General features: G+C 42.5%; 1 protein-coding gene across 1 annotated transcript in view; it reads left to right on the top strand.

The window, feature by feature from the left end:
• Positions 1–388: 388 nt before the first annotated feature.
• The window catches only part of myo9ab (myosin IXAb), a 72370-nt gene continuing 46273 nt past the window's right edge, over positions 389–26485 (top strand). Inside the window, exons 1-3 of the mRNA XM_030774906.1 lie at positions 389–1246; positions 25377–25471; positions 25637–25699. Coding sequence (XP_030630766.1) covers positions 404–1246; positions 25377–25471; positions 25637–25699 — 1001 coding nt within the window. The 5' untranslated portion in view covers positions 389–403. The remainder of the gene's footprint in view (positions 1247–25376; positions 25472–25636; positions 25700–26485) is intronic.

Here is a 26485-nt window from a genome sequence, read left to right as displayed (position 1 = left end):
AATTAAGGCATTGTATCATGTATTAGAGACACTTGTGTATGAATGGTGACAGCTGCTGAACTTGGCAGGAAGAGTAGGAGACTCACACTGTCCGTAACTCAGAAAGCATTGGCCAGTGGCTAAGAGTTTCATAAGAGAGAGAGAGCTTCTATCTGTTCTTTTGTCTCTTGCCAACACTGTACCTTGGATACACAAAGTCTGCTAATCTATGAAATTTTAAATGACATGCAAATGACATGTGTCCTGGGTCATGCTGTATGAAAGTTCCAGGTCTGACTTCTCTGCTTATTCATGAACTGCCATCTCCTTTTTCACTCGCAGCTGGAATGTCTTGAAGCCATCTCCTGGGCCTGGTGACGGACACACCCCACGCGCTGATGGGAACGGGAACTGCCGCTCCAACATGAGCAGTCATGACGGCGGAGGGCGGCGCCGCTTTGAGGACTCAGAGTTCACGCTTCGCATCTACCCAGGTGCCATTGCCGAGGGCACCATCTACTGCCCTGTGTCGGCCCGCAAGGTCACCTCGGCCGCTGAGGTCATCGAGCAGGTCATTGAGCGTCTGCGGCTGGACCGTACACGATGCTACGTTTTGGCTGAGGTGAAGGAGTTTGGCGGTGAAGAATGGATCCTCAACCCAGGCGACTGCCCGGTTCAGCGTATGATGCTGTGGCCGCGCATGGCCTTGGAGAACCGTTTGGGCGGTGAGGACTACCGCTTCTTGCTACGTGAGAAGAACTTGGATGGTTCCATCCACTATGGAAACCTGCAGATGTGGCTGCGTGTTACGGAGGAGCGACGACGTCTTGTGGAACGTGGGCTCCTGCCACAACCGCAGCCCAGTGAGCTTACTGATTTGTGTGCCCTGCCCGACCTCAATGAGCGCACGCTGCTGGACAGCTTGCGTAGTCGATTCCGGCAAGAGAAGATCTACACCTACGTGGGTGGTATCCTCATTGTGGTCAACCCTTTCAAGTTCCTGCCCATCTACAACCCCAAGTATGTTAAGATGTACGACAACCACCAACTGGGAAAGCTGGAGCCACACATCTATGCTGTTGCTGATGTATCCTACCATGCTATGCTACAACGCTGCAAGAACCAGTGCATCGTAATCTCTGGTGAGAGTGGCTCAGGCAAGACCCAGAGCACCAACTTCCTCATCCACCATCTGACGGCACTTAGTCAGAAGGGCTTTGCCAGCGGAGTGGAGCAAATCATTTTGGGAGCTGGACCTGTGCTGGAGGTAAGTCTGTGCTTATATGTATCTGGAGACTTGAGACATTTTACACCTCAACTGAGAGGAATGAGTGATGGATGTGAGACAGTGTCATTGTAGTACAGGGTTTATAGGTCAAAGAAAAATATTTTTAAACTCAATTTAACTAAGTATTTAGTCACAGAGCTTGTTTATGTGGGCGTGCCACACCTTGTAAAATGTGGCCTGCCTTTGTAGAGAGTATGAAGTCAGTACAGCCAAACCAACGTGAAAGTGATCTTAAGAATGTGTTATCATCTCAGCTATGATTATAATGCTTTGTTACGCTAAAGTTATACTTCAACCCAATGCCTCAACATTCCACTTTTGAATAAATGTATTGACCCTAAAACTACTGCCCCCTAACCATTGGTTCTAATGCCTACCAACTACTGGCTCTTCTGAACTTAACGGGTTCAAAGATTACAAATGGGAGCAGCCCTGTACTTTGGGACAAAAACGAACAGCTCGACACACACTGGGGCACATTCCCATCATATTTAACACTTTTTAAACAGCCTGTCTGTACTTCAGCTGATGTGATTAACTACATTAAGGCTACAGCCACAAAGTTAGACAGGTGTGTCTTGTCTTGAATGTTTTGTTTTTTTTTACAATTACAGCAGATAGGGATCTAACTGTTACAACATCTCCATGCAAATGAAACTATTTTGATTTTTTTTGTAAGCAATGACGCCTCATAAACCACAAACCATCTCTGGCATGCGTATGGATGTTCTGACACATTCCAGATGCAATTGTTAACTATAACAGAAAGGTTACCACTGGTTATCCCTGGGTATTTGGCGTATGTGACAGAATGCCTATGAGGTGGTATGACATTGGTGTCTGCTACAGAGAATCACACAGACATGCAAACCTGTTTTGATAGCACTGATGTGTGTGCAGACAGCACTGGGGAGGGGTTGAGGTCAGAGAAACATTCCAAAAGACTTGGAGTGACAGTGCCATCAATCAACCAAATAAGGAAGGCTGCTGCTTTGAGCCCAGAATATGTGTGATGTGTAAGTGACTCAGTATGGGTTTGGAATGGGAATTTGAACTGTGTTAAAGCACACTGTCAGACTGTTTAGTCCCTGATTCAGAGAAACAGTTTGATTATCAGAATCGAAACTTAGCTGATGAATCTCTGTTGATTCTCTGAATCATGCTAAACTGTGAGATTAGGAATGTCTGTGACTCTGACACACAACACTGGAATAAAAACCCTTTTGTTTAATAGTAATCTCATTTCTTAGCACAGGATTAATTAGCCATTATTTGGCAAAATCTAGATTTACTTGCTGATACAATAGGTCACACTGTGGTCAACTGTGGATCAAAAAACAAATAACATTACTTTTTTTTTTTAAAGATGATTCTCCTAATGTAGACAGTGAAGAATTTTAATTTTCTGTGTTGTTTTGATGCACATTGTCTCCTAGCAGGTAACAAAAGAATTGGATTGAAAGAAAAAAAATATGAAATGGATGCTATTTATGTCTGATTGTCAATCCAAACTCTTTTTTCAGAACAGGACATTACTTATTTTTGGCTGAATGGAAGTTTTATGTTAGTGTATTTGTTTGCAAAACACTGTTGCTCTGAATGCATAAAGATTTGAAGAATAGTTGACTTGATCCTACAAATAATATCGAATGCTCATGGTTTTGTGGCAGTTCATTTCTCTTTGATAGCATGTAGGCCTATTTCATAGAAAACTTTTCTATTGACATCGACTGACAATACAACACAAGCGCCCACTTTTGTGCTGACGAGACGTGCTTTGCAGAATTGCTAATGATGTCCAGTCTCCCTCACAATACATGTACTTGCTTCCTTACAATACAATAAAACCACACACATGCATCCACACACACACACACACACACACGTTTACCACTTCTTTGATGCTGCACTGACTCGACGGTTACGTTTCTCAGCGGAGGTTTTAAATCCACTGACATTTCACTCCTGAGAGGACAATGCCCCTCTAGTCATATTTCCAGCATACGGATCTCCTGGTGCTCCCTGCACCTCCTCCCCCAGCACGGACAGCAGCAGCAGCCTGGCACGTCAGTTCACATTCAGCCCAACACTTCAGTTCACATTCAGCCCAGGCCTTCAGTTCACATTACCATACCGCACTGACCAGGTCTGTGCTTGTCATCCTTTGTATGGGAGTGTTTTCTATCGTGGTCTGAGGCTAAGCACTAGCAAGAATTTGTTCACATTCAACAAAGACTGGCTAGGAATGTTGTAATTATGGAATTTTGAATATTATTTTATTTTATTTCATTTTTAATTTGTACCCAGAAATTGGATGATCCAAAGAAGGTTGTGAGGACACATTCTACTACACTGTCTCATGCCCAGCAAACTATTTAGAGCATTACCTCATCCATGCTGTATCATCTAATAGACCATTTAGGCCCAGTGCAATTCCAGTCATTATTAGTTACTATAAAAGTGCTTTAATGTGGGACCGACTGCTGGAATAATTGCAGTTGTTTGTAATGTGAGGCGAGCTCAGCTGGCAGTGACTTCACATTTTGCTGTGGACCACTGTAAGGTAAGCCTGACTAAAACAGTAGCTACAGTGTCTTTTAAGTCACTCCAGACAGATGACTCAGTGACATCCTGCATCTTAGTTATTTTGTTATTTTATTTTGTTAATTTAGTTATTTAGTTATTTTGATGGAATCGGTAGTATGGTTGTAGTGTGGTGTGGAAACCATCCAATGTAAACATACTTAGAGAGAGGTTTAACTAAATATAGTGGTGATCTGTTTAGAGTGCTCAGACAGCGTGTTCAGTGAGAATTATGCCCATTGTGCTGAGCTTGCATCCATATAAAAAAGTGGTGGGATTTATTTGTACTAGGTTGATGATTTGTTAGATGTCCATCCCTCAGGTTTACATTCTGCCTTCACAAATCTACCACTGATCAAACCTCTGACAACCTCTCTGAATGATAATCTGTACATAAATCATTCGGGGTTTACTTGCTGATAGATGCAGCCAAGTTAACACATACTCACAGCATTCTCTTAAATGTTGTTATTTACTCTTTTGACCAAATGCAATGATGTAGCTCACTGTCGGGTACATTTTTCCCTAAGAGATTGAGGGCTCTGGTTTCCTTAGGGATGAGAAAGAGGGACATGACCTAACCTGTGACCTTTCCTATCATTCTCTATTTTTGGACAACACAATAAAAACATTTGAAGGGAGGTCACAGATGGTTCTAATCCCGACATCACCCTCTTAACAGGGTCCCATGGGATCAGTCTCCCTGCCTCCTTGTGTTTTTGACGGATGGCTCCAGGTAACCTCATGTCTGTTGGGGGGGGGGGGGGGGGGGGGGGGGGGGGGGTAAAGCCAGGGGGAGTGGGATAGAGTTGAAGTGGCTAGAGTGATCTTGTGGTGGAGGCTGTTTCCAGAAGCAAGATGGATGAACTCGCTGAAACTTCAGGCTCTTTCATAACACTTTAGACTTGTCAACTTTAACTTTAAGGGCCATTTGTGTGGCCACATTTTAATGAAGGTCCATTTCTGCTGAATTGTAAGGTGTTGTTCTCTGGGGTTGATACCAGTGCTACATGTATCTTCACATCGCTTTCATTCTCCCTCTTACTGAAGCAGTATCTTCCATTAAATGTCATGACCTATCGTGATGTATTAGAGCTAAACTGCTCCAGGGCCTCAGGAGCCTGTGGTAAACCTTTATATTATAGGTTATAGAATCACAGTAAGATATCCAAGTGCTTTCCAGCACACAGGAATGTGGGAGAGGACAAACCGTGAATGGGGGAGATGGTCTACTTTACAAAAAAGAACAGAGTAGAGTGATTTCACTAAAAAAAAAAAAGAAGAAGAAGAAGAACAGAGCACTGTGTTCAGTAAACAATTCAATTAGAGTGGTTGCTTAATGTGTATGTTCATGTCTGACTGTTCAGTTGTTCTTGACATATGCATCTCCTTTTTTCTCACAGTGGATTAACACAAATTGAGGGTGACAGTTTTCATCAATAATTCATATTTTCAAATGGCACATTACGTCAACCTAAAATTTGGATGCAGCAGACAGACCACACCATTTTCACTGTGCATCGTAACAGTCAGTAATTAAAAGGCAGGATATGACTCTTCATATGTACAGTGATTTCAGAGAACCATCATGGATTATTGAGGTTATCATTTACTTTATGCCTCTGCTCACCACTGATGATAATCTATAGTCTCTTTGCGTTTTGTGCACCCTCTGGTGTGCTGTAACATCTGTTCCCTGGATTATACTGACCCCACTCCGGAACCTCAATCTCTTCGACCCCCCCATAGGAAACATAAGTGCATGTACCTCAGCAGACATCTGTACATAGCGTACCCAGAAAAGTCATCATCTCTCCTTTGGCGGGAATCAACAGGCCATGTCTCAATAGGGTCCCTGTTGGCTGTCCATCCTCCTACAGTCTTGCTCCTGTATCTTTCCAGTTTAAATAACACACGAAGGTCAACCGCCCCCTTCAGCGCAGTATGCAACCTTCATTTTCACTTCAAAGCCGTTCATTCCTTTGCCGTTGTCAAGGGTGGAAGTAGTGTACCAAAGTGTTTTGTGGAAAACAATCTGTGTGTTTCTACATGTGAATGTAAAATAAATAAATAAATAAAACAAAACATATTGTAAGAGAATTATAAATTTGGATTACATTATTTATGGTGCTGGTCACTGTGGTTGTCTGATAGCTAAATGGAAAGCTAATGTAAAAGGCAGAAATGTGACCAGTAAGCTGAAATTCTGAATAGAAATGTCATGCTGATTATATGGAATGGTGCTAAATATAGCATGGATCAGCCTCTCTATGAGATTCTGATGTCACCACAGCTCCTCTCTTTAGGCAGCTGTTAGCACTACATGTACTGTGTCATAATGAGGAGATTTCTGCCGTGCTGTAAGGCATAACTTAAACATATGAAGTCCCGTTCAGTTCTCTTTGTGATGATGCCATACATACTTGTGGATATGATGAGGCTTCATTCAGACCTTGTATGCAAAACTGAGAGAGAGAGAGAGAGAGAAAGAATGGAGTTCAGTTTAGATAATGCTCAGTGTTCCTAAAACTCAGGCAGATGTGGACAGTTTCTGTGTGCAGTCTTACTTGTAGCATACATTAACACACAGATTACCAGAGCAACAATAGACCAGCTCTCTGTTCATTCTTTGACAGATGCTCTAATGAATAGACTCTCTGAATGGCCTAATGGCTCTGAGCAAATAGTGCAGGATGCAGACAGTCCAATGTACCTGAATGCAATTAAAAACCATTAGGCTCACTCAAACAGCCTGGGCTGTGGCTGGCTCTGTACTGATTCCCATGGCTGTCTGTTTGTAAGAAAAGCTGTGTGACTCAGCCTTCTGATCTCAGTGCCCATTGTCCTCAGTAAGCAACTCTTGAGCACGATATACTCTTATAGCTCCATTTGTCACTGCATGGAAAAGACATTGTCCTTATAGTGGAGATCAGAGAGTTTCAGACAGACAGCTGATTGTAGCTCTTTGAATGGTTGCCAGGTTGTGTTCCTTTGCGATATGGCTTTGATCCTCTTCTGTTTGACCATCCACTCCCTCTTTGACAGGGTCTGTTTTAAAGGGCCCTGTAAACTTGCCAGACAGAGCTCAGAACAATTGAATCTCCTCTCCCCATCTAATCTGTGTGCTTCAATAGAAAAATAAAATACAAGTCTTTTGATATTAGCTTACCTGTAGGTGTTAACCTGAGATCTGCATGGAGCACTGCAAGAGGTTTGGGCATGAAAAGGATGATACAGACAGTGTAACTGCTGGATAAGTCTGCAGATAACATTATTTCACACAGCTTCTCTAATACAACTTCTTACCTTTAGACTCCTAGTGGGGAACTAGATGCCCGCACCACACATTGTATTCTCTCTCACCCTTTACCTCTTGCTAAGAATAGGAGCAAGAGAAACGTGTAATTCTCTAGTATTGAGCATAAACCGGGACAATGTAATTTTTGGTGGCAGTGAGACAAAGAGTTAGCATCTGATCAGAACTGGTTTTAACAGGCAAGAGGCTGGACGTGCTGTGCTCTCTGTCTGTTTAGCTCTACTCCACTCAGGGGCTGGATATCTGCAATTCTTCCAGCACTCAGACCACTTTCTGTGGATTAAATTGGTGGGAAAAGCGCACATTTATTAAGTGACTTCAGTGCACCAGTACCACTCATGAAGCCCCTTACCCTGTACTGATATTCCTCCCTCTTGTAGTGCAGAAACTGTGATACTGAGCATGTAGGAGCGCCTGTATACCAGTGGTGGGCCATATCTCCTTTTGATGTGGTTGACATAGAAAAGGAGGAAGGAGTGACAGATGGACCTCTGCATGAACTGAAAGCTCAATTCTGAAGTGGCAGATGTTGATGGATGTTCCCCAGATCAAGAACATGCTGGAACAAGAGGTTTTCATTTGTTTGTGCCCCCCTTGCCTGTTTATGTGTACATGGCTGATCACGACTCTGCCAGGTTGGAAAGCTATTTAGCAGGACTATCAGGCTATCTGAAATCTGTTTTTTTTTCTTCTTCTTCATGCTCCGTTGAACATCATAGATGTTACAATTCACGTGTAATCGTTCGCTTCAATATAAGCAAAACAAGCCTCGCCTGCCTGCTCAAAGTGGTCAAGTACGGACAGGCTTTCTCTCAGTCATTTACTCCAGGGAAACAGACAAAGGGGGAAAAGCCTCTCACTATTCACAGGGTTGCTGTGAATTTCCAATTGATGGAGGTAAACTGAGAAAATGAGTTGTATGGACATGTACCTTAGATAAGCCCTCTGGATCAGTTAGAGAGGCAGAAATAAGACACTAAAGGTCACCAGATGTTGAGGTATAGCAGTTCTTCACAGATGTTGGCCTAAACCAGAAGGTGAATGATTATTTCTGTTGGCCACATGCCCTGATATCGCAGGGGAACCCTCACAGAGCGCTGTTAAGTGTAAGGCCTGTATTTTAATGATGTGGGCAAACAGTGACCACAGAGTATAGACACAGGTTTTTGTACTCTGAATTTTGTGGAACTGGAGTGTCTTCTCCCAGCAGGACCAGTCTGAACAGGTGGCTTTTAAGCAGCTGCCTTTCTCTGGGATTGGAGAACATTAGAAGTGAAACTGAAATTGGTTTCTCATTCTGAAGTTTGTCCATGTCCTATGTGTGTGTATGGGCATTTTAACATTAAGAAAGAGGAGATGACACTATGAGATCAAGAAAGTAAACAGTGTTCTGGAAGCAAAAAGAATTTGTATTACCACAGTGCCAATGGAGGTACCTTGTGTGAGGAATGCAATAGAAAAATATCTCAGTCAACCAAAGGCCAGTTTAGAGTGTAATTTCTTGCTCTAGAACATTCTTTTACATCTGTTGGTGTAGGGAAGTCTGAGCTTGTTGCTCAGGGGCAGACGTAATGTATGATTTAATGATTTCCTCCATCACACTTCTCAGTTTGATGGATTTTGCACAGCAGCTCTCAGTGCAAGATACAGTGGTATGTTCTAACTCTACGCTGCTACATTTTCCCAAACGTTTCTATTTCAGCTTTGCCTTCGCACTCAACATGACAGCATTTTGAAAATATGGTAGCATGTAATGTGTCTCATCCCATTTTCACATCATAGCCTGTGGGATTGGGCAACCACAGTGACCCCTAGTATTCTTTCAAATTGTACCAACAGTGGCTCCGGTGCATTTGCACTGTTGCCATTCCTGATGGACTTGGTGGACCTATCAAAGAAGGTTTCAGGAGGGAACCATGGGTTTTGGGGCTCATTTTAGGCAGCCCTGTCCTGAACCACAGTAGCAGTGAAACTGATGTTCTCCTTTCAGTTTGGTTGTGTTGAAATGCAGAACTGAGTAAAACAGTAGATCACTGCACAGAGCAGTTTTATCAACTGATAACTAAGAGGATGGTAGGCAATATCTTGGCCAAGCTCGTCTTAACTCCCACAACACAGCAGTTACACACATCAGACCATGATGAGTCAAATTCTTCAGCCCTTCTCTCTGAGTGGTGATGATGCGTACTGTATGTTAATGCAGCATGGACTGAGTCTCAGAGAGAGAAGACCAGAGGACGTGGGTGGGTAAGGTGGGTGCGCTCTGCAGTAGCTCCAGTTAACTTGCCTGCCATCGCTCCCCATGCCGGCATTGCATGGGAGATCAAAGCACTTCACTGCAGTATTGCCACCCCCTCTTTCTCTCTCTCTCTCTCCCTCTCTCCATTTCTCTCTTTTCCTCCTTTCTCTCTCTCCCCACTCAGCTTTCATGTTCTCCTCCGAACAGTACGCAGGGCCATGAGGGACTTATGATGGAAGAAAGGGGATCTGGTTTCAGAGCCTCGCTTGAGAAAATTAGATCAGAATTTTAAATGGGCTCACAAATTGCCCCATTTGTGTGTCTGCCTCAGACCCAGACATTCTCCTGCATGTGCAGGGGACCACAGCCCTCAGATGGCAGTAATGGTTTCTAACAATTGACCTCAAAGAAGGCTTAGGATGAAGAAATGGAAACAGTGTCAAAGGCAGCATCTGTTCGCCCACAGCTCCTTCACTAGGAAAAGGAGCTTCTTCTGTGGAGTCTTATGCTTTGGCCCTCTGTTAAATGTTTTTAACAACCTCTGACTGTGCTTGGGACTTCTGTTTGGGAATTTTATCACTTCCTCTTGTAAATACTAAATAGAGGGTCCTTCTTTAATGTGCAAGTGAGGGGAAGTTATAACTTTAAATGGTGTCATACTTCTGTCTTTTGGATCCTCTGTGTCCGGGCTATCCCGGTGTTTTCACTTTATGTTGACAAGCAGCAGACCTTCAGAGCTTTGTTTTTCATTCGGATATACTGTTTTAAATGTGTACAAGAAGTCTGTAGGAGACATGACACAATTCCATAGGGATTCTGATTACAGGCACTCCTCTATGATGTCTGTAAGAAGCTAAAGATTTGGGCTACGATGAAGTATCACAATTTGCTTATTGCCTAATAGATGTCTTGCTGTTTCATAATAATAATGGTTGGTTTTTTTGATGGATCTGTATTTTTGAAACCTCATTCTATGGAGCCTACAAGTGTAGGATATTGTATCCATTATGTCAGTATTATAAATTACCATTGACATTTCAACAGAGCGCATACCTTAATATTTTGCATTTCGTTCATTTTGCTGCAGTGTATAATAATATCCAGCTCAACTCAACAGTGAAGTTCTGGCTCCAGGTCAGTGTTGCTCCATGGTGAATGATTGAGGGATTAAAAGTAGGCAGGCCTCCAAGACAAACGCTGCTAATTTACGGAGGAAAATATAACAGTAGAGTTGTCAAGAAAGCGCTGCGGAGACAAGCAGCTGGCAAGGAGCCTGGCTGCATTCTCAGCCTTTGCTTCAGGACCTCAGCTAACCTTGCCTTAATGGACACAGATAAGAATAAAACAGTGCAGAGCCTTTTTATCATTTCAACAATCAGAGCTCGACCTACTGTCTGATATCCCTCTCCTGCTTTCGCCGGTGATTTTGCCACAGAGCCTCACTCTGGCAAACAGAAGACGGGCAGTACAATGATGGTTAGCGTCATAAATGAGGCATCCGTGTTAAGAGGCGTCCTTTGCATCCTTTTGGTTCTGCTACGGCTAACCAAAAAGACTCAGTTCAGGACAGAAGAATACTTCTGTCTACATACTACATACTTATTTTTGCTATTGTGTGTTAGAATATTAGTGAGTATGCATTGACCTAGATATGACAAGTCTATATAGATCTTCTGCGCTGGACTAGCTTATGCTAAGTGGTCTGTTTTGGTAACTAAAGTCTGGCGAATAGATTCTGCTTTCTGATGGTTCCAGTCCAATATGCAGCATACTGAGTCCATTTTTATTTAACAGCGAGCTGAGAGCAGAATATCTTTAATATATGTAATATCAGGGATGATATAGTCCTTGCTTTGGATGACTTCTTGGCATAGAACACATTTTCATTAAACCATGAAATACTCCTTAAAGCTTTGTTAATGTAACAAATGAAACTTTTTTTTTTTTTAATCAGGGCCTTTTGGATAAAACATTGTCTGATTTATCTGAGTGTGTATTTGCAGGGAAGCAGTGTTAATGTTTTCATGTTGCTATGCAGTTACATGGAGCAAAAGCACAATTATTTGCGAAGTTAGCATAAAGGGTGATGTGCCCTCTGGCCTCCAACTGTTGTAATTAGTTTCAATTTTGTTCATAACCTTAAAGTGAGTTTGTTGTACACTGAGACCTGGTTTGCATGACAGATGCAACGCACACATATACACACAGGTGTATGCACACACATGTACACACTCGCACACACATACACACACACACACACACACAAACACACTAAAAAACTCAGCCTTCGTGAGTTTTACTTATGCTTTCACTCCCTAACTCACATATCGCCTTAAAATCTGTCAGCAATTCATAAATTCTTCAGTTTGTTCCTGCTCCCGTAGCTCTCTCTCACTCTGTGTGTCTGAAGAGATTGGTTCAGTCTCTTAGACTGAGTGCTTTTTTCTTACTTTGATTCTAATGCCCTCTCCCTCTAATGAAACAAGCCATCCTTAAGCATTAAGAGCTTTTCCGACGCATTCAGTTGTTTCTAAGGAGACACAAATGTGGAGATCATCACATATCTTTACTGGACAGGCAATGACTTAGGTTGACCAGTGTTTGATTGACTGTATGTAGTTCAGAAGGTACATATCTTAAGAAATACAATTGTGCAAAAAGGACCTTGAAAAAATCAAATTAGTGACACAAGTTAAAAATCATTATGATCTTTTCCTTGCTCTGCTTTGAGAATTAGTGGAGTATCCACAATCATCTTTGTTGCAAATCTTATCCTAAACTTTAGACCAATACTGCAGGTCATTCAAAAAAAAACAAACCACAATTTGAAAGGGGTCTAATAGGTTAGCTAATCTATCTGGACTATAAACAGCAATGTCTGTCGTGACATTAGGCCAAACCCATGGTAACTACTTAAATGACATTGTGGTTTACCGTGTGCTGTATGACAGTTGGCTCCTCGAACTTCAGGAGCTGAGCAGTGTGTTCCTTGGCTTCTCGCCACACGTCTCCAAGCAACTCAAGTTTCAGAGCGAAAGCAGCAGGCTCAGCACTTCTGTACAGCGCGCTCTCACATGTCAGTTTACCTCGCCCCTAAGGTGCGTATGTAGGGCTAAGCTCCGACTGTTAAGCTAGCTAACTTTAGTCCGTGGTAGAACCGCAGGCCCTGTCAGCAGAGCGGGCTGTCACATCTCGTTGGTTAATTGCCTTTTCATCAGGTGTAGTTAAAATGTGACCACAGCCATGGCCCTCCCCATTTCCTCTCGTGTCCTTCATCCTCCGCTGACAGGCCATTGGAATGCGTTGAAAAGGCGTCGCAATAGGGACATTTTATTGAGGCTTTTGTAGCTTTCTGAGGCTGAATGTGAACCAGATGAGCACAGGCGAGGTTGATGAGGCTCAAAATTTACGATGACAAGAAGAAGACGAAGGTTCATACCGCCTGCAGCACACCCATGCATAGTCCCTGAACCTTCTGATGTCAGAGATTTTTAAGCGAGGGAGGGCTGCTATTGCCATCATAAAAAGTGTTCGTTTCATTCAATGATGATGCGACTGCTGTCGTTGTTGTTTTTGTTGTCTTCAAGCATTTCCCTATCTTGTCAGATGTTGAAAGACGGCATTGAATAGCTGATCAGAGTGTGAAATATCGAGCATGGAGTCTTCTTTAGGGGAAAAAGGGGGTAAAATTCAAGAATTTCAGGAGCAGACAAGCATCTGCTATCACATTTGCCTTATCAGTGATCTCAGTGGCTCAGGCTCCATTTTGGCCATTACAGGAGAGAGCAGGCTGTGGATGATAGCACAGCTGAGGCTTGTGGAAGCTGACAGCAGAATTTTAAGTTTGCTCTGTTCTCTGAATGGTCCTTCCAAAGCTCAGTAGGAGACATTGTGAGGTACAGACTGTGCCAGTACAGAGCTGGCAGCATCAGTGCACTGTGGTTGATCTCTTGAGCATACTCTTACAGACATAGGAGAACTGGGTCGAGCTGTTCACCTTTGCTTCCTGTGTGGTATTGTCAGTAATAGTTATGCGGATATAATTTCTGCACTGGTGGTTGGAGTGTGGGGACAGGGCTTCTGTACGTTGCCTCAGGAGTGAATGTTAAGACCTCACCTTTTCTGCATTCTCCCACCCTCTGGTTTATTTGCCTTTTTCTTTATTCGCCAAGAAAATGGAGTATGTCATTCAGTCACCACACTGTTATTTCCGTTCACGCTGTACTCATGTCAGTTTGGCAAACTAATACATTTTTAGATATTTAACCTCAACTTGAAAAAAGTCAGGATGTTGAAACTGAAATCTTTCTCTATAGTAGTGAAGTCAGACTCTCCATTTGTGGATATTTAGAGATGTGACATACCTGCCCTAAGCTTTGAGCCTCGTGGCTAGTTTGGTCTTAATTTTTCATGTGCTCCTTTCACAAACTCTCTCTAAATGTGTGTAATCAGGTGTGATGCTTTAGGCAAGTCTCTCATGTTTGGCTTCTCAAACGCCTTAATCGGTTCTGACAGTGTATGAGTCATGATCAAAGCAGACTAACAACGCAGTGCATTGCATTATATACACTTCGTATTTTAATCCTGTGATTAGCCAGTTCTACCCCATACATACACACACGCACGCACGCACACACACACGCATGCACACGCACTGCTACATTTACCTCTATGTATATGCTCTTTGTCAGTTTTCTGATCTGCTGCTTTAATGACTCAGTAATGAATCACTCTGGATGAAAGTACAGTACAGTATGTTGTCTTCATCATTTGGCTGGTTTGCGCCTGTTTCTTGATCATTGCTACTGTTTCTTGATCATCGTTGTCAGTTTACACAGGGTGTGCTAGTATAAGTAAAATATATATCTCCCCCTTACACATTCTACCTCAAGTGAACAACGTCTTGCATAATAAGCCTTAACAATTGCATACTGATCATCGTTGTTAACCACTCACAGCCATGTGTGTTTCTGTGCAATAAACACTCTCAAGATGGCCGCACAGTTTCACATCTTCTTGGTATGTTTGAAAGGTTCAATTAACATAGGTTCTTGTTAGAATCATGTGACTCCTGCGGTGCAGTAAGTCACCTTACCAGTGACAAGATCTTAACCAACACATCTCATATTGCTGCTCAAGTTACTGGTTTTCCTATCACTTAGAGCTTTTGCACAAACTAAAGACTTATGCATAGTTTAAGTGCCCCATTGTGTTGTGTCTGTTTACAAACCAATCCAGTGGGCATACAGCTAATAGCTTGCGTTGAAAGTCAGGCATGTGTGACCCGTGAACCAGGGTGTGATGAATCAGCTGTCTCAGACATTGTTTGACAGGTGCCTTTGACAACTGAAACCACTCTCGGAACTGATGAAATTCCCCCAGCTTGAGCTTTTGTTGCCCCTACATGAAAACAGCCGTTACCACTTTGTGCTTTGAGCTCGGTGTGAAGTTGCCTGTTTACTAAGCTGATGTGGGAGATTAATGAATCAGATAAAGAGGAGAAAGGACGTCAGTGACACTCTCGGTCTGGCATTTTTTTTCACAGCAGTGCTCATTTCGACACCTACATAAACACAATTTCCTCCTCCCTTTTTCCATCTATCTATCTATCTGTCTATCTAATCTATCTATCTATCTATTCAGACTGATGTTTAGGATTTGTGGAAGACACCCAAGTGATAGATGGGGCAGTTAGTGTACAATTTTCTGTCCAAACAGTGAGCTAGTCAACATGGTGATTAGGAAATATCAGATTTTTACCACATTTTGGCTATTCTCCTGCCCAAACTCTTTCAGCCTAGATAGGAAAGAGGAAAATTACATCAGAACTCATTGCAGATGTGTTAAGTTTTTTTAGTTGTGGGGGAAAGGGCATCTCATGAGAGATGGAAAGGAATTCCCCATCCTTCATTTTGAAGAATAGCTCTGAAATTTTTCTACACGCCTTTCATTAATTGAATGAAAAGATCTTACTAGCTATTATTCTTGTCTCTCTTGTCTCCACAGTCTGTTTTCAACTGAAAAATTAGTTTCCTAGAGTTTCTAGCCGAAGCTCTCTGAGGCTGTCATTTGAGAAACCATGTCTTTCTCACTCCGGTACCTCTGCGGCTCAAGCAGGTCCAGGGTCAGCCCTCCCAGTCTGTTCCCTTAAGCATTATGAATAAAACGGCCAAAATGACTGTGGATCAGTTTTGAAGAGCATTAACAATGGATAAAAGGGAGTCTGGTTGTTAGAAGAGACACAAATGCAAGGTATGTTCACATCAGCAGAGCTGACATGCGAGCTGCAGCCTGAAACTGTCAAAGAGTGACAGTATGTCCTGAGGTAAACCTGTTTGTGTCTGTCTATATGTGTGTGTGTGTGTGTGAGAGGGAGAGAGAGAGAGAGTAGAAGAAAGAGTGAGTTAGGGGGCCCCATGTGATGTAAGCCATCTAATGCAATTTCCTCTATTGCTTCACAAAATCTTGAAAAAAACAAACTTGACGCCAACAGCTGTTCAGCCAAATGCATGGCCAATGTACCAGTGTTGAGTTTATTGAGATGATCATGTTATTTTTGTTTGTCTGTTTTTTTAAACTTCTCTATCATAGCATTTCACACCATTGGGAACTTGAAGGACAGTATAAAATATACAATAGTAAACATTACTTTCTGTCTTGTTGGCTGTTTACTGTTAAAGTGGTGTCAGTCAGAGAATATACTATTCTAACAATAACCTAGGCCTGAGCTGTGCATCTCTGAACCCCTCTACAAAGACGAATCTTAGTACACTGAGCTCCATGTACTTAGACTCTATCAGGTTACACGAGTCTGTTCACCTCTCTTGGCAGTAGGGAGATGTTGACACTGCAGTGGTGCCTCTCCACTGCTTACCCTTTTTTCTTGGTTTCCAGAAAGAAAAAAATAAAGAAGGTGAAAAAGGGACAGCATGAAGGTAATATCTGAAATAAAATAAAGGAACGCAAAGATGAAAGAATGCAGTAAAGTAATGAAGAGAGAAAGGCTATATGGAAGAAGACAAAAAAGAAATAATAAATCAGGGACAGTTAGGAAGAAAAAAGTCAGATAGAAAGGAAGGAAAAACCCTCATCCCTCCCCTTTGAAGTTATGACTGAAGAGACTGGTGCCTCCTAAGTGGTCTCTGGTAACACTAGTCTCATTGTTGATGGTGGAATGTAGCTGTCACAGTTCCTCTGTTCCGTTGAGGATGTTCTGCTCTGGTTGGTGCCATTTGGCTGTTCGACTCTCTTTTTCACCATCAGCAGAAGATACTAAAGCTTGTATTAGCAGCGAGAATTGAATTCCCATGTCTGGACTCTCACAGTCTTACCCTGGAGGAGATTGAAACCTACTTCACTTTCTGTGTGTTGAAACAACTCATGCTTTCACTTTACCTGAATCTTACAATTCTGCAGGGGAGATTTTAAGTGGCAAAAAAAAACAACAACAACAACAACAACAGGGGCTATCCCGCTCTAGGTGCCTGCTGAGGTATATTAGGGAAATGGGGGGTAGGGCAGAGCTCTGGTGTATGTCTGCCCATAGTCTAGCCCAGTTTCTTCCCAAAAGTGTGTTACATAAGAGCAGTGCAAAAGAGAGTGGTCTTGTGCTTATCTGTCAGTGCTTATGTGCCAAAGACAAGTGGATGTTTATGCGAATAGAAGACTGGTTCAAAGCAGAGTTGGGTTAGAATGATGGTTTAGGATGACCGTCAGGTCACTGTGCTGCCGTATCATTTTTAAGCAGCTGTCATTGTGTTTCTAGCTACTGAAGAAACGTCTGCTCTACAGGTTATGTGGATTTAACCAGCTGCCTTAAACCAACTTCTTTTTTGATGTGAAACCTATAATTTGATCAAAAGGAGCAAATATGGGGTTTAGTATTGGACACTGTAATTCAAATAACTTTCCCTAATTCTGCTCTTTCTCTACATGTTGGTGCCAGTACTTGCACAAATGTTAATAATCTGTTATAATGGCCATAGAAAGTATAGGGAAGAAAAATTGTTCCCTCACTGACTCATCATGGCTAAAATGTACCTTAGAACAGAGTGGCATTCTTTTGCAGCTGAGTGATTAGACAATTGAATATATATGTATATATATACAAACTTTTGGAAAGTAGAGGACCACAGCCAGTCTTCATATTGTCTTCCTCATCCGCCTGCAAAGTAGTGAAGAAAAAGACCTCACACACCTACACATATACACACTCACGCACAAATGAGTTCATCATGCCAAAGGGCAGAGCTGATTTTACAGAGCTGTGCTACAGTGTGTAAAATGAAAACCCTCTGTCTGTGTCAGGGGAAGAAATGCTGACAAGGCAAAATTTAAGGACCGGTTGAAGTTGAATGTGCTCCTACCTGTTCTCTGTTTTGGCCACACACCTCTCTCAGACACGGATGACATCATACCCCTTTAACTGCATTGAAGTGTACTGCAGTGTGTTTGTATGTTGTGACTGAAGAAGATCCAGTGATTTCGAGTTTTCTTTATGTGTGACCACACACCAAGGAATTTGACATTCTTTAAACATCAGAGGTTTTGTGACCCACTTTGCTAATGATGACTTAAGGGATATTGACAAAGTCATATGGCATGTTATGCTATTGAGTGCTGTTTATGATGTGATGCATAAATTAAAGCCTTGTTTAACCGTTGCAATGGAACAGGACACTCTTTCTTTCTTTCTTTCTTTCTTTCTTTCTTTCTTTCTTTCTTTCTTTCTTTCTTTCTTTTTATGCTGTGAAATTTCATCTGGGGGTTTGCAAATTGCAATTTTTTTGTGGACTTGTTTTGGAACATGTTCTCAGTGGTTCATTTTGTCCTTCCATTTTGGTATTTTTTGTCTCTGTTTCCATTTCTTGTGATATTATGTTACCTTGTCCTCTCTTCTTTAGCCATTACAATCCCTGTGCTTTAGCTCTGGCATTGTGATTTTCTGTGTTCTGGTCTCAGTAGCTCCAAGGCCTCTTTTCTTGGCTGAACAGCTTGTACAGGCTTCATTTATTATGTGCCTTAAACATCATATCTATGATCCCTTCTCCTAACCCTGTTTACAATATGAATTTTTGTAAGCAAAACAGGTCTAAACTGGTCCCAGATCAGCATCTGTGCTGATATCACAAATCTATATCTGTGCTCTGTGTAGTACTCTGTCTGTCCTCAGACTGGATTGTGCAGTAAGAACAGCAGGCACTTTGTAAAGAGGTGTGTAATAGGAGAGCACTGTTTACTAAATCTTTTAGTGCCCCATTGCCTCTGAATGAGGCCATATAGTAAGAGTACTCACAGGGCAGAAATGTGCCATGTATCTCTCTCTCTCTCTCTCTCTCGCTATCTATCTATTTATCTATCGGTATACCAATCTATTTATCTGTCTGTGTTTATTTGTCTGATGGATAACGAAGGATGAAAAATCCCTAGCTGTCTGTTTTCCAAATAAGATGTGTAAGCCCTCTGTGTCCTTGCAGTCAAACCTATGCCAAGGGCATTAATGGAGCTCCAGCTCCATTTGTGGTCCACTCTAAACCTGTTAGTGGTTGGTTAGTGGCCCACTGGTCTATTCTTCCAAGGTCTATCACTGGAGAGATTAATTTCTGTCCAGTAAGCCTCCAGGCACTGACTGTCCTGATATCTCATCCGGTCAAAGAGCTCTGCAACCTGATTATGGACATCAATCCTAGGGGTGGTCTCCAGTCTGTTCTGCTGCTACTGCTGCTTTAGTCTACAGTCATCCTGAGCTCTGATTTTATTTCAGTGGATGTTTTGTGGCTTGTCAAGTGCAATACACACCTGTGTAGTAATTCCCAGGGTGTGGTAATTTTGATTTGTCTTGTTCACGCAGTTTCCAAATGACTACCACTACTACTACTGCTACTGCTACTGCCCTACTATTACTGCTGCTACTAATAATAACTTCATTTATAGTGTGCAGAGCACAACAAAGATCATTTAAAATAGAAATGTATTGTTTGGTTGCTCTGAAAGACCAGCTGGACCTCACTTCATATGGAAGTATATAAATCTGGAAGTCTAAACTGAACACCCTTTAGCAGTATTTTGGAGCATTGTTATTGATGTGCTCATAAATATTTGCTGAATTGCTTTCTGTTGGAAGTGTCTTTGATTGCCTAATGAGTTAGACTACCACTTTTCTCACACATAATACTTTTCTTAAGCTAAATATGTCACTGGTAATGGATGTGAACATGATAAACATGAGAGGGTATGGTTAGGCAGCGAAAACAGGACTTGTATTATAGTTTGTGTAACTGGCCCATGATGACACACAGGCCTCTTTTAAAGACAGGAAGAACGGCAGTCATGCCACTGCCTCCGCAGTATGTCAGTTAAGGGGTCGGGGTCAACTATTTCTTCCCTCTAGCCAATGTGTTAGATGCCAAGCTATTATTAAAGACCCATTTTAGCAGTGTCAGATGTGACAGAGATTGACATAAAGAGAGTCTTTGTCTTCATATTTTTGTTCAAAGTGGGTCAGTATTTTTTTTTTCTAGAGGTGGTTTTCTTTAAAACGTTTCAGACCTAATAAACGTAAATTGACTGGAAACCATCTCCCCATAAGCCATCTTTCCCCTGGTGAAATAACAATGAGTGTGTATGCAAGGATGCAGAGGATATGACATACTAGAAAACTTGGAGCCCCTGTCACTTGGAATCTTCTCATTGGGGCTGTTGGGGGCTGAGCTGGATTGTCATTATAAAGAAGGCTGTGAGACAGAGATAGAGAAGAAGAGAGTCAGGGTATGGAACCTCTACACAAAGACTGTCATCCTTTAGCCTGACACCCAATGGGATTCACCGAGGCACAGGGCAAGCATGTGACTGTGCCATGCTCATCTCTTTATATGTTTCCGCTCCTTTGAATAACTTTAGGTCTTTGCCGAAATAAGCCTGAAGTCTATAATTTCCTTAACTGTCAGGGTCAATGTATGACTCATTCTCCATGTCTGACCTATTTTATTTAGCACATTTTGCGTTTTTATCTTTGCTCTACTGCTTTTATAGACCACTAATAAGTTTTCCAATAACCAGAGCTGCAGTATTCAACTCTCGGTGTACAGGAAAAGTGGTTTTTAATTATATTCAGAGACCGCTGCTGTAAAAGCCATACTTCTATGAGTGGCTAATCAGTAGTCTAATCCAGTGGTTGTTTAATCAGGCATCTAACATGCTTAGCATTTTTCACTCCGCCTGAGGATCACGACCACGGTCGTCTTTGGTAATTACCGATAACAGATCCTCTTTGGTTCCTCAATTTCACATATAGAGCACAGAGGAACTGTGTCTTTTTTTTCTCAGTACCTCAGGGTGTAAGGTTATCTTTAGTTTTCAATCTTGAACCGTTTACTGTGTGTCTCTACCTTAACTGTAAGCTTCTGTATGTATTTTAATGAGAGTAGTCTCTGTTCATCATGATGACCCTAATAAATTCTGCTGATGCTGTGGGTTTGGAACATGTAGGTCGTAGTATATGTTTGTGTGGGTGTGTGTCCGTGTGTGGGTGTGTGTGAGTCTGTGAATGTGTGTATGAGGTAGGGAGATAATAGTGTGCTGTAGTTATGGGTCCGTCAGAGGTGTGTGAGTCATGCTGTTTCCCAGCAATGCTGAACAGACATGGCCTGAGTACTGAGAGGGTGGGAGGAAGGGAGAAGAGTATCGTGCAATCTGACAGAGGTGTGGCTGGCCACAACTGGACACTACTGGCAGGTCAAAAGATGATTGACGCTAGGTACATAACTCTGACAGCTCAGAACTATACTGACTGATATAAAAGCACTAAAATGTAACCCTCTACAGACTGTCATAAATGATTTATGGTTTTTAATGTCAATGCATTAATTTAGCTATGAACTGGCTGCTATTAACAAAATCATGAAATTTATGATTTTGTTGGACACCAGTACACTTGATGATCATGTTGATTTTTCCATTGTACGAGACAACATTGCACAACATTGAACATGTTTGGTGTGCTACAGAAACCACAGGTAGACACACATTCCTATGTGCATTCCATTAGTGACAAAAGTGAACACAGAGAGAGGAAAGTAGCTGAAAGTAGCATTGGTGCTGCTACAGAGAGAGAGAGGAGATTCAGAGGACAGTCCCATCACCCTGCAGCCCCTGACAGACTAATTAACCAGGCAGTACCCATTCTTTGCACGTCCTTTTAGCCTACAGTGCTAAGCCCCTGTAAAACCAGAGCCATGCCCTGTGTGTCAGGGAGGGTGTGAAATTGCGCTTTTCTGGTGTGGTCGGCGTACTAACGCCAAGTGACAGCGTGGAAGAGCGCTGTAGCCCCTGCGGCGGCTCTGTCCACAGATGCACTGCAGACATTAGCATTAGCATTCTCCCATTACTGAGCTAATGGACCAAGAGCTGGCTGCCACCACACATGAGCCAGGATTATGCGGAGGCCAGCCATGTGAGACGACACACTCGTCTCGTTCACACACACACACACACACACACACACACACACACACACACAAACACACACCGACAGTACATGCATAGCAGCAGTGTCCAGTGCACTATAGAATTCTGATCGTGTGTCACATGGTCTCAAGTGTAATTGTCTTAATGCTGTTTACCTTAAGAGCATCTCTTGGATTATATGAAGCCCCCTTTGATGTTCCACTAGTATCGAGTTGATGCTGTTAATGATGTGTCATTTTGGACTGTGCTGTGACAGTGAATGAAACCATTTTTTTAACTGACCCGCAGCAGTAATATGTCAATCAGCTCAATGTGTAAAAGCAGACCACAAGATATGCTGCACATGATGTTGTCACAGGCTGCAAAACCACGTGAGAGCCACTGTGAATTATGTACCACCAGTGCTATTTAAAACATTATTATTTTTTTCTATACTAAAAAAAAAAAAGAATCCAGTACTGTTTACTGTACTGACCTCTGCATTCCACTAACATTTCTGGGAGTCTTAAGTTCTTATACCCCAAACCACCACTTCAGCATACCGCAACATAAACACAGTGCATTGCAGCCTGCTGTAATTAGGAGGATTTGGATGCTGTGTTTGCATCTGTCTCACCACCCACCCAGATATGACCCAGCAGGGTCCACCGCACTGGAGGGTTCACGCCCGGTTCAGGTCCACTTAATCATTCTCACACATCTCCCTGCCATTAATCATCAGTGACTCCAAGGAGCAGGGGCTGGAGCTCTGCTCCACACTGTTTATCCAGAACTTTCCCTTTTTTACTCTATGTGTGTGTGTGTGTGTGTGTGTGTGTGTGTGTGTGTGTGTGTGTGTGTGTGTGTGTTTTAGACCACCATTTGCATCTCTCTGTGTCAAGTATAATGAAAATACTATTGGAGCTACACACAAGTGCTTTAACAGGACTGCATGGAGGAGTAAGAATAGGGCCCAGGGTTCCAGCCCATAAAACACAAATTGAAATCAGGCTGCCTGGATATCTGGCAGTGTGCAAAGGGCTCATCTGGTGAAGCTACATGAGGGTCTTCATACTCTAATTCTTCTCAACCAGAGAAGATTGGGGTCATGCATGCCATTGGCCCACTGAATTAGCCTGCTGTTTGGCTGAGACTTAAGTGTGGTTTGTCAATGTTCACATCACCATCAAATTCCAGTAGATTGTTTAAATATTACTGGATTTGGGACTGGTTCTTTGCCCTCAACTTGTGGCCTAAATGACTTAACATTAAGCTGCTTCATTTGGCAAACTTCACTGCTTGCTTTTTGGTGAGTTTTCAATGTTCCAGAAAGAGTGCCTCCTTGAAAAACTAATCTGTCCTAATGGCCGAACTCCCATGGCTAAATGGGTTCAAAGCTTCTTTTGAGCCAACTAACTAATGAGTTTATGTCTTCACCTCAGAAAGGTCTAAGGAATTGAGGAGTTCTGATTCATTATTGAATTTCCAGACCAAAGTTTACTCCTCATAAGCAGATCTCAACTTTCAAATAAATGGACTTCAGACAGCTGAGTTATCCTACCATGGTGCGTGAATGTAACAGAAAAGCTCTAAGGATTTTGCTGTCCGACTGGTCATCTTGGCAGTAGTTTGGTATGTACCTCAGACACCATGAGAACAGTTTTTATGGCTAGGCAGCAGTGAACATCTACAGAGTATCACTGACACAATGACCATGACAGATGACCCCAGAGAGGAGGGGAAGGAGGGATGGGGGTGGGTGGGTAGGGGGCTTTAACTTAGTCTCCATAGTTCTTTACCTCTCACGTTACCCAAGCTCCCTTAGGGTCTCCATTTCAATCACAACAGGGTCTCTTTGCCTCGCTCACTGCATTCAGGTCTCTTAATGTATTTTATTGGGCCTCAGTGGTAACTAGGACTTTATTGTGCCTTCGTCTTCTTGCAGACTTCACAAGAGACTTTGTCCAGTCAGACAAAGACTTCCAGGTCTGTTGCTGGTCACACTTTTACTAAATGGTTACAGCAGTAGTCTTAAATATCTTGAAAAAGCACAAGTACCCAGACTTTGTAAGTCGTTTTAAAATATTTCAGGACATCTGTTAAGACTTGATATGGTTTAGTATTGTATACAGACAACAGCTGATGGAGAAAAACAGAATGAATTAAGAAGGTTCAGAGAAAAAATCTTGTCCCATTGGACGACTGCTGTCTCACAGGATTACTGCTGCGCTTGGTGTTGTTTTGTGTACTTGAAGGGAGGAGAAGCTCTTGTCATACACAAGGAGGGGCAGTAGGACCTGGATACTCTGATATCAACCCTTTTTGGGCAATGTCCTCTCCTATTCTGATCTCTCTCCAACAGAAATATTGACCTTCTGGAATGTATTTGACTGTGGGCTGTGTGGCTTTAGTCCAGAGGTCAGGGTGTGACTGTGTGTGTGCGTGTGTGTGTGTGTGTGTGTGTGTGCGTGCGTGTGTGTGTGTGTGTGTGTGCGTTTGTGTGTGCGTTTGCGTGTGTGTAGAGAGAGAGAGAAAGAGAGAGAGCATGTGTTTGTCTGTGGGGGTGAGTGTGTGTGTGTCTGCCAGTGAGGATCCCTTGGGGCTGTCCCGGCTTCTCTCCCACTGCAGCTGCCTGCCAAGTCTGAAAAATCTCTGCAAAGCTCATCTGCTCAAAATCTCCTCTGACGTGTTTTGCTCAGAACAGTTGCTTAGATCACATTTAAATGAAGCGTCACTCTGCCCACACCAAAAATGCTCTTTATATGGTGTGTGTAAATATGCGTGAGAGTGAACGTGCATTTGTTTGTGTGTTAGACAACACAAATATCTGAAAACCACAGAATAACTGCAGGACTGAGTCCTATACCGTGAGCAGCTGTATTTGTATTTTTATTGTCTATACTCACCCTTATTTCATCACCGAATGTTGCAGCTGCCAGGAGACAGTCTAAAAGATGACTCATATTTAAGTTGAGTCATATTTGAAAGGGCAGATAACCTTTGTATATTCAACTGTCATACTTGTGTATGTGCACGTAGATATGTATATGTAAACAGTGTGTGTTTGTATGCATGGTGAGAAACCAGCAGACCAGTGGTAAGGGGGCTATCAGATCATAAAGAGAGACATGAAGCAGAAAACACAGAAAACAGATAACTATCTGAAAACATGGAACATATTCTCATCTCAAGAGTGTGTGTGTGTGTGTTTTGTGTGTGTGTGTGTGTATGTGTGTGTTTGTCCATCCATCTGCAGGCACCTGCACTCTCATGAACATTAGCCATGTGGTTGTAATTCCCCAAATGGGCATATGGTCATCTTGCCAGCATACCTCTAGCTCCTGCAAGCACTAAGAATGACCAAAACTGTTCACATGTATGAAAATATTTGTTTAACCCCACGCTCCCTCACAGTGTCTATCACTTTCCCTCCCTCAGCACTCTGTCTGTCTTTCTTCTTCTCTTTAAGGTTTTGGTTGTGTTGTTTGTCCTGATTTCTCTTAATGGCTCATTTGTGTCTTGAACAGGCTTTTGGGAATGCCAAGACAGCTCACAACAACAACTCCAGTCGATTTGGCAAGTTCATCCAAGTCAATTACCAAGACAGCGGTACAGTGAGAGGGTAAGATACAACAAAGCACACTCCCTCTCTGTTCCTCTCTCCTTCTCTCTCTCCCCCTCTCTCTCTCTTTTTCTGCCCTCTTCTCAGTATCTTTCTCTCTCTATTGCTCCCTCCCGTGTAATCTGTCTTTTCCTTCACTTATTGCTGGCACTGGATGTGTTTCAGAGCGTACGTGGAGAAGTATCTTCTAGAGAAGTCTCGTCTTGTCTACCAGGAGCACAATGAGAGGTAAGTGTGGTCATGTGATATCAGTGCAATTAAGGCAGAGTAACAACAATAATAATATTTTTTTTTTTTTTTACTTTTATTTAAAGTTGCCTATCTAAAAGGTCCAATTATAATAGTATAGTACATGTCACACATGTATATACTTGTGTATGACATTTGATTACATGAAGAAGATAAAAATTACAGTAATACACAAAGACGCAGAAGGCCATCCCTCCTATGGAAGAGTGGCAGGCATGTGGGATTGTGAGGAGACTGGCAGACGTGGAGCCTAGAGGTCTGCGTTCACCAGTCTGGTTCAGACTTCTGACTCAGGGGGGAGGCAGCCCTTAGAGTGCCTTAAAAGTGAGGAGGAGGATCTTGAAGTTAATACAATGAGTGTGTGTGTCTGATGATAAAACCAGTTTGAGTTTATTTAGGAGCTTATTGGGAAAATGGGTGAGGACAGTTCTACAGTGATCCAGTTTAGATATGACCAAGGTGTGGATGAGCATCTTGGTGTTTGCCGGTTGGTTGCCCAGGCAGTCAGTTCATAGTGGTGAATAAGGTTCTTTGATCTCTCTGTCCAGCGTTGATGACATCAGCATGGCAGGATACTCATGCAGTGACTAGAGCATCTTTGTATCCGAGGAAGTGATCAGAGTAGACTAGAATGTGAACAGTTAGTCCACTTAGAGTCTCAGAGCATACCAAGGAGAGCTGATGGAGAAGAAAGCAGTCTGGGTTTTTAGTGGGGTGAGAGAGTTTAGGGAGGAGGAGAGGGAGTTGTTTTAGTGGGACACTCGG

This window comes from Chanos chanos, chromosome 5, assembly GCF_902362185.1.
Source record: "Chanos chanos chromosome 5, fChaCha1.1, whole genome shotgun sequence".
Classification (NCBI taxonomy): Eukaryota; Metazoa; Chordata; class Actinopteri; order Gonorynchiformes; family Chanidae; genus Chanos; species Chanos chanos.
This window is presented reverse-complemented; position numbering and strand designations above follow the sequence as displayed.